At 39.0% G+C, this 12,012-nt stretch overlaps 1 protein-coding gene across 1 annotated transcript; it reads right to left on the reverse strand.

Annotated features, from left to right (window-relative positions):
- Positions 1-417: 417 nt before the first annotated feature.
- LCTL (lactase like) lies at positions 418-6,184 on the reverse strand (the record flags this gene model as incomplete). The annotated part of the gene is made up of 12 exons (XM_084293548.1): positions 418-533; positions 873-936; positions 1,473-1,672; positions 2,135-2,261; positions 2,546-2,820; positions 3,486-3,647; positions 3,740-3,794; positions 4,481-4,576; positions 5,111-5,239; positions 5,500-5,606; positions 5,742-5,829; positions 6,023-6,184. Coding segments are annotated over 12 exons (1,581 nt in total), but the record flags the coding sequence as incomplete, so codon positions are not given.
- Positions 6,185-12,012: the final 5,828 nt, after the last annotated feature.

Genomic DNA, 12,012 nt, shown 5'->3' on the forward strand with positions numbered 1-12,012 from the left:
TGATGATGAACAGATTGAAAACAGAATAGTTTTTAATAAATAAAATATAAACAATAAAATAGTTTTTAATCACTTGAAATTTGTAGTGACAAGTTTAGATTTGCTTTATACTTAGCTAACTATTGTTCTGGTGAACAAAATATATAATAGTTTCCAAAATAACAAGAAACAAAATCTACTTAAAATTTGTAGAAAATAATGCAGAAAAAATATGTACTTTGGGTTTTCATAAAATTTCAAAATCATTTTGAGAATTAAGTAGAAAAAACCTAGAAGCAGTGCTATGTGGACAGGTAAAGTAATATTCCTGCACCCTTACAATGGTACAAAAAGAGGCATTTGTGATAAGATTTAAACAATATAATAAAACAGTTGCATTGTATAATGCAAGATGAAGATGTGTCCAAGTGTGCAATTTTAGCTATGATTTTGAAGGAAGAAGAGCAGTAGGACAATACTGATGAGTATGCAGAGCGTGAAAATTGTAGGAAGAACGATCTCTGTCACCATTTCCATATGAGTAACCAAGGAATCTAAAATTTGAGAAATGAATAATATGTAAGAAACTTCATCTTCACTCATTGTTAGGCTACAGATATCCATAAATACTCAAAAAATCCTTAACCTAAAATTATTTTGTCATATGTTGACATTAGCATAAATAACAAGTAAAATAAAACAAACGTTTTTGTTGCTCTGTAAAAGCTGGAGTAAATCCATAACATATTTTCATCTTCTATTTCTAAGGAAAATTTTAAGATGTCAGTGCTCAATGGGCTGCTAAAGTTCTGCTTACCCTGAATGAGCTTCAGTACATGAGCAGTATACTACTGTTCCTTTGATTTTTCAAGGGAAATAATAAACATAATTACCTGCATCAAGGAGCTGGTGTGTGATAGAACAAGTGTCCATGGCCTTTTGATGCCAGTTTTCCACCTGAGAAGATTGACACGCAGCAGATCCGTTAGACTGCAATTTTCTGTCTTATTCACAGCAGCTTCTTCTTGGTCCCTGAACACTTGTCCACTACAATTCACTTTAAAGTATTTTACTCTGTGAATACATGATTTTCTGAAAGTTTCTTTGCATCTTTGTTACTTGTTTTGAATGCATTTTAGTTGTTTAATTGAAAAAAAAAAAAAAAGAAAAAAGCACATACCATTCTATGTCATTTTCCAGCTAAGTATCACCTATGTGTAATTTTTTGCATAGAAACCTGACCAAGTACTGTTAACTTGTGATTCAAAAGTTTTGTCACATAACTAAGTCCAATTAGTGTTTGTAGAATGCCTTTGAAACAGTAATTGAGGCCCTTTCCACTCTGCAAGCATAAGTATATAACACATCCCTAAAGTACAGTACCACAGCATTACATTTCATGTGCCATGGTCATGCAAGTTGTTTCATGAAGTTGTATGATAGTTTCCATACACAGCACACACATGCACATGAAAAAGCGTGATGGACATTACCTCTCTTGGATTTGGGAAGCCATTTGCACTAATAATATTTTTATAGTAGTCAACAGATGCTTTTGGGTATCGTGGTTTGTTCTTGTTTTTGAAATCAACGTGATAAAATCCAAATCTTTCAGAGAAACCTTTGTTCCATTCAAACTTATCCAACAGAGACCAGGCAGTATAGCCTCTTACATTAACACCGTCATTGAGAGCTGTAAACAGAACACAAATTATTCTGTTAAACTTTTTGCCTTTATCTTGCCTTTTATCTTCCTTAAAATATGGCTCTGTGGGTGTTTTGTTTTATAGCAGAAGGAGAGAGGTGGTGGGGACAGGGCAGGAGGAAGGGGTGGAGGACAGAAAAATGACAAAATAGAAAATAATTTAAATCCTCTGAAAGTGTTTTCTTTAGCTTAAAGGTATGAAGAGCTCCCTAAGTATGATAATTAGGTGCAATTTCTCCTTTCTACCGAAACTGATGCTCTATTACAGTATTTGACCTCATGTAGGTTATTGTATTTATTAACACGAGTACATTTAGTCAGGTTGTGTCACTTTCGTGAAAGAATTTAGTAGTCTAGATTGCTGTCCAGTCTAATCTGTGAATATTTATTTCTCTATGATGTAAATTATAAGAGTTTTTTAAAAAGTGAAAAACATGCTTTTAAAATTACCTTTTAGTATTTCATTAATATATCCTTTCAGATACTCTATCCGCCATTCATCACACAGTTGAGTGCACTGTACCTTTTCTGAAACTCCATTCTCTGTCACATAAATGAGAGGGTTTCCATACTGTGTCTGCAAACAGAGCTGTCTTTAAATTGGATTGTAGAAATAAAATCACTTTGACAGAACATGAAATTCTTTCTAAAATGCTTTACGACTGTTTTTCTAGATCTACTTAGTTATCTTTAATAAGAAGAATGTGTAACTAGGAATTTAACTTTTAAAATTATTGAATTCTATTGCTCTGAACTGAAATGAAGTTTCTTGGCAAAAAAGAAACTTGCCAGTTTAAGTAGGTGAAGCTCTTGCTTGAAAGCAGACTTTTTGTTCTTTTTAAAGATTTACTCTGTAATTACCTTAATGAAGTTGAGCAATCTTCTGAATCCCCAGGGCACAGAGTATAGCCACTTCGAGCCTGGAGCTGGCCATTTTGGGTCCACCAGTTCTGCCAGATCCTGGTCCATGTGGTAACTGGACACTTGTAGAGATGGAAAGCTCTTCTGTGTAACGTACCGGGTAGTGAAATGGCCTATTCCCAGGAAATCCGATGTGCCTTTAATATAAATTTTCTCTTGCACTGAGAAAGTCGGTAACCTTGATGTCCCCAGGCCCTGCTGGGCACTCTTCCTACCTATCAAAATAAATACAGAAAACATATTTCTGAGCAGCACAGAATCTTGTTTTCTTTAAATGACAAACAATAAATATGGTTTCCCTGAACTTAGTGTAGAGGACAGTTCAGTTTGCTTGCTTTTTCCTTTAGGTGAAATAAATGGTCTTCCTTTTGGTTTGCAGAAATAAGTCAGGTATAGTACATGGAGAGGACAGTGAATTCATGTGCTGCTTTTTTCAAAGAGCATGGAAATATAATGCGATGAGGAAGGAAGTACTTTGCTGCTAGGTGCATCACTTATCTTCTATCTGTGAAATAGTGGGGCCCTGGAGAAATGTAAGCTTTTAGCGATGAAAAATTCTGCAGTTTTTTTGTGCTTAGGTAGAAAATACTGAAAATACCTAGTAATTCCCAGTCCTGGTTAGACCACTGCAAACAGGCTATTGCTGAAAAGACAGTTGCTTCCCTTCCAGTCATTCACTGGGACACTCAGATGGGCAACTGTTGAGCTCAAGAGCAGTTAAATGTTTTAGTTCTGTTATGTCCCCCTGGAATACTCAGGGGATGTGTCTAGCCCATATTGGTTAGCGTCGTCTTACCTTTGTCTTCATATTTGACTAAAGTGCATATTGGTTAGGGGTTTTGTTGATTTGTTCATGTCATCGTGGGCTACTGAGGCTTACCTACGTAATTTTTCATCGCTTCTGGATAGTCTCCTCTGTAAATTGGATTTGCAAACCATCCCAAATGAAACTGTATGTATCTTTCAGCTGCATCGATGTCTGCTTGGCTGTGAGGATCAATGGGTTCACCCCAGCCAGTGGTTAGGGAAATTCCAACCATACCTTAAAAGCAAAATGACAATTCTGCAGTTGATGCATAATCATTAAGCCTTTAATGTAAATAGAAGCATAATTACAGAATGAACATTTATTACCTTGCTGCTCACTACGCCAAGTGTTATTGTAAGAGTGCCAAACCTTTGCGTGAGTCTGTAAGAATTAGAGGGGGGGGAAAAAGGGTAAAATACAGTCACACAGTAAGTATAGAGAGATACCAAAGATGGAGAGAAGCTTTTGCATTAAGGTACATCAGAAAGTATCGCATCATTTCTTTCATGTATATTGTGGAAGCTTTCATTTCATCGAAGATATCAAAAAAACATTGCTGCAATATTTCTTCCCTGAACTCCTTAAGGTCCTTGTAAAGGTAATAGCATTCAATACAGCATTCCAGCATCTCTGGTCTTTGGATGTCTTTGCGTAATTTACTGAGGGAAGTGAAAGTTTTTCTGTGAGAGCTGGCTTCACTGAAGTCACTTGCAAAATTGCAGTTCATTTCACTAGGCCAGGATTTTACTCCTTGTTTCTAGAGTAACCTAGATATTTTCTTATTCAACCAGTTTTACAGGATGTTTCAAAGGGACGTTTAAATTACAAGGAAAGTCTGAGCTGTTGCAACAGTGTCACATCGAGCACCTCTGACTGCCTGCTACACCTGAGTGTGCACTGGTGGTCTAAAACTTGGTTACCTCAGCTGCTGAATGCATTTGATATACTAGTTGGAAATTACATCATTACTAAACTAAATTTCTGTTTAAAGAGCAGGATCAAAAGCTTAATCAGTCTGCTAATAATTTTCAATTTACGCATAATTTAAAGTGCAACTCTAATTTTACTTTAATTATATGGTGAGCTGCTTTGTACGCTCCACATCCACCGAGCTTCAGTCCTGGTGCATGCTCTCCTGTTTCATAACCTTTTTCGGCAACTGCCTACAAATACATAGAAATAGTTATTAATTGAACAGTGCAGTTAACGAATTTGCTAACATGGATTTAGACAGTGCGGAATCTGTCTCTTAATCTCTCTGTCCTTTCCAGGCCCCTTTTTCCCTCTCCTGCCCTTGTCTTTTGTCTGCTGTCCTACTGCTTGGCTGATGGTACGCTGCAGCTTGTTGGAAACAATGTGCTGCTGACCAGCCATAGGGACTGCCTTGCCAGCTTGCTGTTGTCTGATGTAGCTTGCCCTGCACCCATTTCAACTGCCTTTCTCATTTCTGTGCCTGTCTCCTCTTAGCTGATGACTTTTCAAAACTTCACTGGAATTTCACGTGTCTTGAAACTCAGTATTGGTTGAAACTGATTTTTGGGCACAAAGACTGCTTACAGAAGACTATCTATCCATCTATCTATCTATCATTTTAAGCTACAATTTTTAACCTACTTTTCTGTAGTGTCCCTTCCACAGACTTTTGGGAACAGAACTGAGCAACTGAAGTGATTGGAAGGAAAGCATTGATAACTTACCCACGGATTGCTAAAAGTAATCCAGTGCTTCACACGGTCACCAAACTTCTCAAAGCATAGGTTGGCATAATCATTAAAATAATTTATCATGCTTATATTTTGCCAGCCACCATACTTTTCTTGGAGAACCTTCAAAAATATGAGTATCAAGAATCAGTAGTGTTATCTAAAGTTCAGTTTCAAAATAACAAAAGACTTTTCTTCAGAGCTACTGGAATATAGCATATTCCAGGATACAGCAATGCAAATGAATAAAAGTAACTATAAGCACACTTAAAACCATGCAAGCATCTTTAAGCATTTTTCTAATACATTTGTAGTCCATAAACGTAGAAGTAAATTTCCTATCAGAAACATTTGCATTAGACATTTCACCAATTTGTCTTAACCTGTGGAAGATCCCAGTGGTAGAGGCTCACGATGGGGATAATGCTGCTTTCCAGAAGACTGTTGATTGTGTCATTGTAGAACTGTATTCCTTTCTCATTCAGTTCTGCTGATTAAACACACAAACAAGAAATTACCTGGACTGCTTTCTAAACTGGAAAAAAAATACAGCTGTGGTTTACTTGGAAGTAAAATTGCTTGTCTATTACTACTGGTAAGTGTATGGTGAAATTGTTGTGCTTACTTTTGATGCCAGTGGGCATAATCCGAGGCCATGAGATAGAGAGTAGATAGTGATTAACGTTAAGCTCCTTCAGTAGCTGAATGTCATCCTATGAAAAGAAAGTCCAGTCAGCATATGTCATATCCAAGCAGAATAACTCTTCAGTTATTTTTCTGTCTTAATACAGGGTGGCTGGAGAGCAACCAAAATATTGCATCTTAGTTGTTAGTTCTACATGGGAAATCAGTGTCATGAAATGGCTCCAGAAGGTTTCTAGAGGCGTAGTTCCTCCTTAATGATACCTGAACTTTGTAGTAGCCATCACAGGCTGCATCTCCCGTTTCATTTCTGAACACTTTCCCTTTTGTGTGAGTAAAAGCATCCCAGATACTTGGTCCTTTCCCGTCCACGTCCCAGGCCCCTTCAGTCTGATACGCAGAACTTCCAACGCCCCATGAAAAGCCTAAGGGTAAGAAGAAGTGAGTTACAATTCAAACACTTTGCTGGCCCAACTGCTCTTTCACTGAAAAAATGATCTATTTTTCATTTAATGAGCTGTGTTACTATTATTTTATAGTGCTGAAGTAGTGCTTTGATAGGATGGTAGAAGTAACTTACAGTAAGAAAAAAATATGTTTTTATGTTATTTATGCCTGCTGCTTTTTATGTTCTTGGTGAGAAGTTTCGTTGTTTTTACCATAGATATCTAAAGAGATTCTTTTTTTTTTTTTTTTTTTTTTCCTAGTATTGTGCAAAAGGACATGATTAATCCATATAAAATCCATATAAAAAACCTTAATCAGAAAACCAAATCAGAAAACCAAATCTTTTTAAGTTTTGGTTTTGGTTGAATGAAACGTGTGTGTGTATAAATATTTTTGCATAGCAAAGAATATTTTTAGTTTGTAGTTTTTCATCAGTTGTAGATAATCTGTCAAAAGGAGAGGAGTTCTCAGGTTTGATTTGTTATACTGTGCATCTTATTTCATCACAGACATGAAAGGGAGATCTAGATATGAAATATTAATCTGATAGCAATTACTCAGAGATTACTGTTTTAAATGACTGTTTGAAGGGCAGGGTTAACCCAATCCTTACATTTCCAGGGCTAGGTACAGAAAATGCATTTCTGTAAGAGCCAAAATCTTTGTTTCAGCTATTTCCTGGAAGGGCAAGGAAAACACCTTGGTAGCTTTTTTGTGCAAACAGTGGTCAATCTAGAGCATTATAAAAACCACAATCAACTGTAGTTGAAAAGTACCAGGTGGAAAAGTGCCGTAGTAGAAGGAGCTGGGATTAATCTTTGTCCACTGGAAATCTTCAGCAGTGTTCAGATGTAGTGCCAGCACGAGCGTATACCATGTTCTCAAAGGGTAAATTTTCATCCCTGTTAATTTTGTCATTGCAAAGACTTCTCTTCAAGTTCCCACCTGATGAAAGAGAACAGCATTGTCAAGTGTTGTCCCTCTGCAAAGCAGGCTTAGGCTGACTGAAAGGGAAAAGCTTATTTTTGCTGCTGAATGGGAATGATTTTCAGTGAAAGCTAAAAGTAGTGCCTGGGATAAGTGGAAGATGCAGTTAAGCGTCTGGCAGAGTGATAAGAATGAAATGCAAAGTTGTCACTATTCAAAGTGCTTCCTGCATATTTTTCATAATGTTATTTATATTTTCTATATTCTAAAAGTGTCTTTGACAACTGCTTCATTCTGGATTTCAAACTCTCCCACCAATGTAAGTAGCTGAAACCCTGCAAACAGTGAGTGGGAGCGGGAGCAAGAAATAAAGGCGATTATGCTGCTAGCATCTTGCTAGCATCTTGCCACCTAAACACGCTATGTAATGGAAACAAACCTTGTGGTTTGTTTAGTAATTTTAAATACCTGCAGCTTTTATCTTGACGATGTCCCTTTTATCCTGTTCTAGCAGTCATTTAAAATACTAGTGTGTATGCTAGTATGTACGCACTGTATTTCTAACTGCTGTTGCAGGCTAAACTATAGTAATGACCTGCTGTAACCATTTTATTTGAAGTTGCAGAGCAGCTTTGTAGAACAATACTGTTTTTACAAAATTAATACAGTTCTCAAAGGACCTGCTTTACATGAGTCTCTGCTGGTAAATTTGAAAATGGGGGAAGGAAGTGAGGAAAAGTAGAACAGACATCTAATTAAAAATAATCGTATTTTGCATTGGAGCATTGTACAAAGAGTAAATACATCTGGAGCTTTGAAAAGGAAACTGGGGTTACAGGATTGGACCTGTCTGCTAAGCCAATCAGTTGGACTGCTTTTGTGAGTCAGAGCATTTAACAGCCTTGGGGATCCCAAGAGCAGGTAAATGAAGGTCTGAAAACACTCCATCCTTGCTTGCCTGTACAAAACCAGCCTTGCAGTTGTTCTGCGACATGCAGGAAGGAGAACTGGATTTAGACAACACCTCTTCTCATCAGCTCTTCTTGCATAGCCCTGGGGCAAGTGACAGAATCAGGGTGGAAAAAACATGGTTAGAATCAGATTGCCTGCGGTGAGCCCACTGTGCTCTCTCACCTTTCTTTGTTAGATGTCAGTAATGGGACAGCATGGCTAAGCAGCATTTTTCAGCTAAGCAGCAGTTTATTTCTGACATGCTTTTTACTGTAATTTTGTAGAATCTAACTCTTGCATGTAAAAATTGAGGAACAGAGCTAAAGCCTGGTGGGAAACCTTGCACTGACTTCCCTGGCCTGCAGGTCAGAGCTCTAGTGATCTCTTAGACCAGGTCCAAAGGGCCCATGTAGTATCTGTGTTGCTTACAGATTGGTTCCTGATAAAAAAATAACAAGTTTGGTTAAAACCGAAAGGCAAAAGAACGTGTAGTCAATGTATGACCTCAGAGATCTGCCTCTCTTCCGTTGTTCTGTGCTCATTAGACAGCACACCGTGTCTCCTAATTGGCTCAGGAACTGCAAAGCTGCTTTGCAAAAATGTGGCCACTTCTACGTCAAATGCTTTTAACTTAGAATTAAAGGAATCTTCAGCTGTACATTGCTAATGTGAACATTTCAATTGCAAGAGAAAAAAAAAATGAACTTAATATCCTCTAATGAGGAGGAAGCTACAAAAAGGCCTGGTTCTGCCGGCAGGTCCACAAGGGGTCTTTTAATATTGCCCTTAAGGAAAGGCTTTTAATTATTCCATGCTATAGGTCACAGTGTCTAAATTCTCTTTAAGTATTTGTATTTTTAATATAACAGGTTGCAGATGTGTGTGATTTTAATTTAGACATTGACAGGTAAATCTCTCTCTTCAGCCTAGTCAATCCATTTGTTAAAGTTTAGCATTACCCTTCATATTTTTGTTAGCAATGACTGATCGTCAGGTGAAAAGGAGCAAAGTGAGCAGAAAACGTGCTGCAATGTTGATTGTTGGCTTCTGTAGCGTGATCAACCCAAAGGCAAGAGGAGTGTATGCTTTTGCAGGAGGGCTGATACTTCAGTTCCAATTCTAGAACATAGCTTTCATAAAATTTTAGGGTGTTTGTTATGGCTTTATACAATTACAACAATCTGATTTGTATTTTGTATAACTCCATTGGAGCTAGGAACAACAGTTAATCAAAATCAGTAGATCTTTTTGCTTTTTCATCTGAGAACTGCATTACAAATAATTTCAGTACTCCAAGAATTACTCAACTACTTGCATGATGCATGCTATACAAGAAGCACATTTTTAAACAAACTGAAAGTTTTACAACACCCCGTACTCACAGAAACAGCCTTATTTCATGCACAGTTCGCTGTGGACTGCTCTATCAATTTCCTTTTCAAATGAATACATGCTTTTTGGAACTCCTCTGTTCTGTTTGTCTGGCATATACCTTCAGAAATACAGTAGGAGAAAATAAGTTTTATCAAATTGAGACAGTAAGGCTGTTATAAAGAACTCCCCATTGACCCTCTTGCTCTGCAGATGCTACGTTATCTCATGCCCCGGCTGAGTTATTTTCATCTCCCCCTGTTTCTGACTTACCTGGTGTTCTTCTCAATTGATGTGTCCCAACTGGGAGATTCCTCTGAACTGCCAGAAATTTGCCAGGGCATTTAGAGTAAATTTACTTTCATGGAATAATTGCACAGAGTTAATCGAACTGTCATGAAAACTCGGGGGAAACAAGTTGAAAACAGCATTTTGTTGACTTACAGGCAAAACAAAACAGAACAATCCTTTTGTATCCACAGTCAATGCTGCAGGAAAAGGTTTAGCTTAATCATACAGATCTTTTAGTGATGAGATATTTCCTTTGTAAGCAGAATTAGCTTTCTGAGTGATCTATACGGTCATACAGAATCGGGCTTGCTCTTGAAGAGGGAATTTGTAGACTCTTTTTTTCTCTTGGCATAGGTGTCTGCATCCCAGATGGTATTTGGCAGGGAGATTTGACTGAGGGATTTTGGGAGGCCAGGAGTTGTATTTTTACATGGAGTAATTCTGCATCGGGTATTTATAAGGCAGTCTTGAAAAATAATATGCTTTTTAGTTTCTTTTATTTCTAGAGGAATTCCTTAGGGTGATGTCTTTGCTAAAATATGAAAGTCATATGAAATGAACATTCACTGGCAGCTTTCTAGGGTACAAGTAGAGTATCATTCCCAGTGGAAGCTTCAGATACCTGTTTTAATGCTGATCTTTGCCCTGTTTTTCCAGCTTTCTGCAATGTAAATGAGCAGTTCAGAACAGGGCCGTCTGCTGGTACGGGTCTCACACTGCAGCTGCAGGGGCTGCGTGGCCGGGCATCGCGGTACCACGGGGAGCTTCTCAGATCGCTGCAGCCGCCCTTAGAAATTAGTTCAGCTGAGGGAAGTAATTTACAGTCAGAGTACTTTTAAATTTATGTATGTATAATTGGGAAACAGAGGGATCTCTTCTGTGCATGCTGTCAGTAAGTAGCTTGCGAGAGCTGGGCTCGTAATACAAAAGAGCATATGTAGGGATTGGAAAGAGGATGAAATGAGCAAACTTATTGCTAGGGCTAGCTGGGCTGAAAACCTGTGGTTTCAGCTGTTGCTGCTCATCCAGCTTTCAGGAACGAGTTCTCCCCCTTGAATGCTAGCAGCCTGGATTTCCAAACCGCAGGGCAAGGGGTGTAGTCCTGAGAGAGAAGGGGATGGGTCGCCCAGGAGCAGGGGTGAAGGTAACGACTGCTCCTGTGAGGAGCAGGGAGGTCTGGGGTAGGAGAGGTGCTGCAGGGAGAGGCTCTGGACAGCATTGATAGAAGCCGTGTGAACCTTTAACTCATCAGCCCTAAGGAAAGGGGCTCTGTATATAAAGGGTGTCTGTAGGGGAAACATCTCTAGGGAGCTGTTTTTTTTTTCCCCTGTTGCAGTGCACCCAGGTTGCTGCCTGACATGAGGGCTTTCTGGAGAACGCCCTGTTCAAGGCCTTTGAAGCTATACAGTCAGTAAGAAAATTCCCAATTATTTATTTGCCTGTTTTTGTATTTGTAAAGTAGTGTTGGTGCCCTCTCATGGTCAGTTTTGTGAAAGCTGGTGGACATTAAAAAGGTTTCCTGGTAGCCTAAAATAAACAATAACATTGTAGTTAATATAATACCTCTGCTCTGAGAGGTGGAAAAATGCATTTGAAGACCCTTCTCAAGCCTGGAGGAGGTAATCCCTGAAAATCAACCAGCTGATGCACTTTGGGTTTTAGGATGCACAAAAAGGCCAGTGTAGCGTACATAGATTGGCCTGCTGCAGCTGTGCGTGGTGCTTAAGGCACATTTTTAAGTACTTGCCACAGATCTGGCAAGTTTTCTCTCCTGCAGAGGTGGGCACGGCAGTGTCCTGAGTCACCGCAGCGTTCTGTGGTGCTGGAGCTGGTAGGTTGGTTAAGGCTATGCGTTAGTCATTCCTTGTTTCAGCACATCTACACCTACGAACACCAAAAATCAAGGCTTTGGCATGCCAGGAGAGAGGCGATGACAATTCTGAGAGCAGTGGAAGCAGACAGAGACAGATCACCCTCTTAACAGATGAGAAGCTGAGGAAATTTGACCAAAATCACGCAGGGAGTTTGCATTGAAGCTAGGAACGGAGCTCACAGCTCCTGGCTCTCTGCCCAGTGCCGTACGTAGAAGCCAGGCTGCTTCTTCAGGGACTGGCTCATGCGTCACCGCAGTCAGTTGGTGAATTGTCACCGACTTCAGTGGTCAGAAGGGGCAAGCCCCTGGTGTCCATGAAACCATGACTCAAGATACGTTTAACGTTGGCCGCTAGAATCATAGCGCCGTTCTGCTTGGTGCCTTGTGCCTACAT

Source organism: Netta rufina, assembly GCF_964035555.1.
Source record: "Netta rufina genome assembly, chromosome: 11".
NCBI lineage: Eukaryota > Metazoa > Chordata > Aves > Anseriformes > Anatidae > Netta > Netta rufina.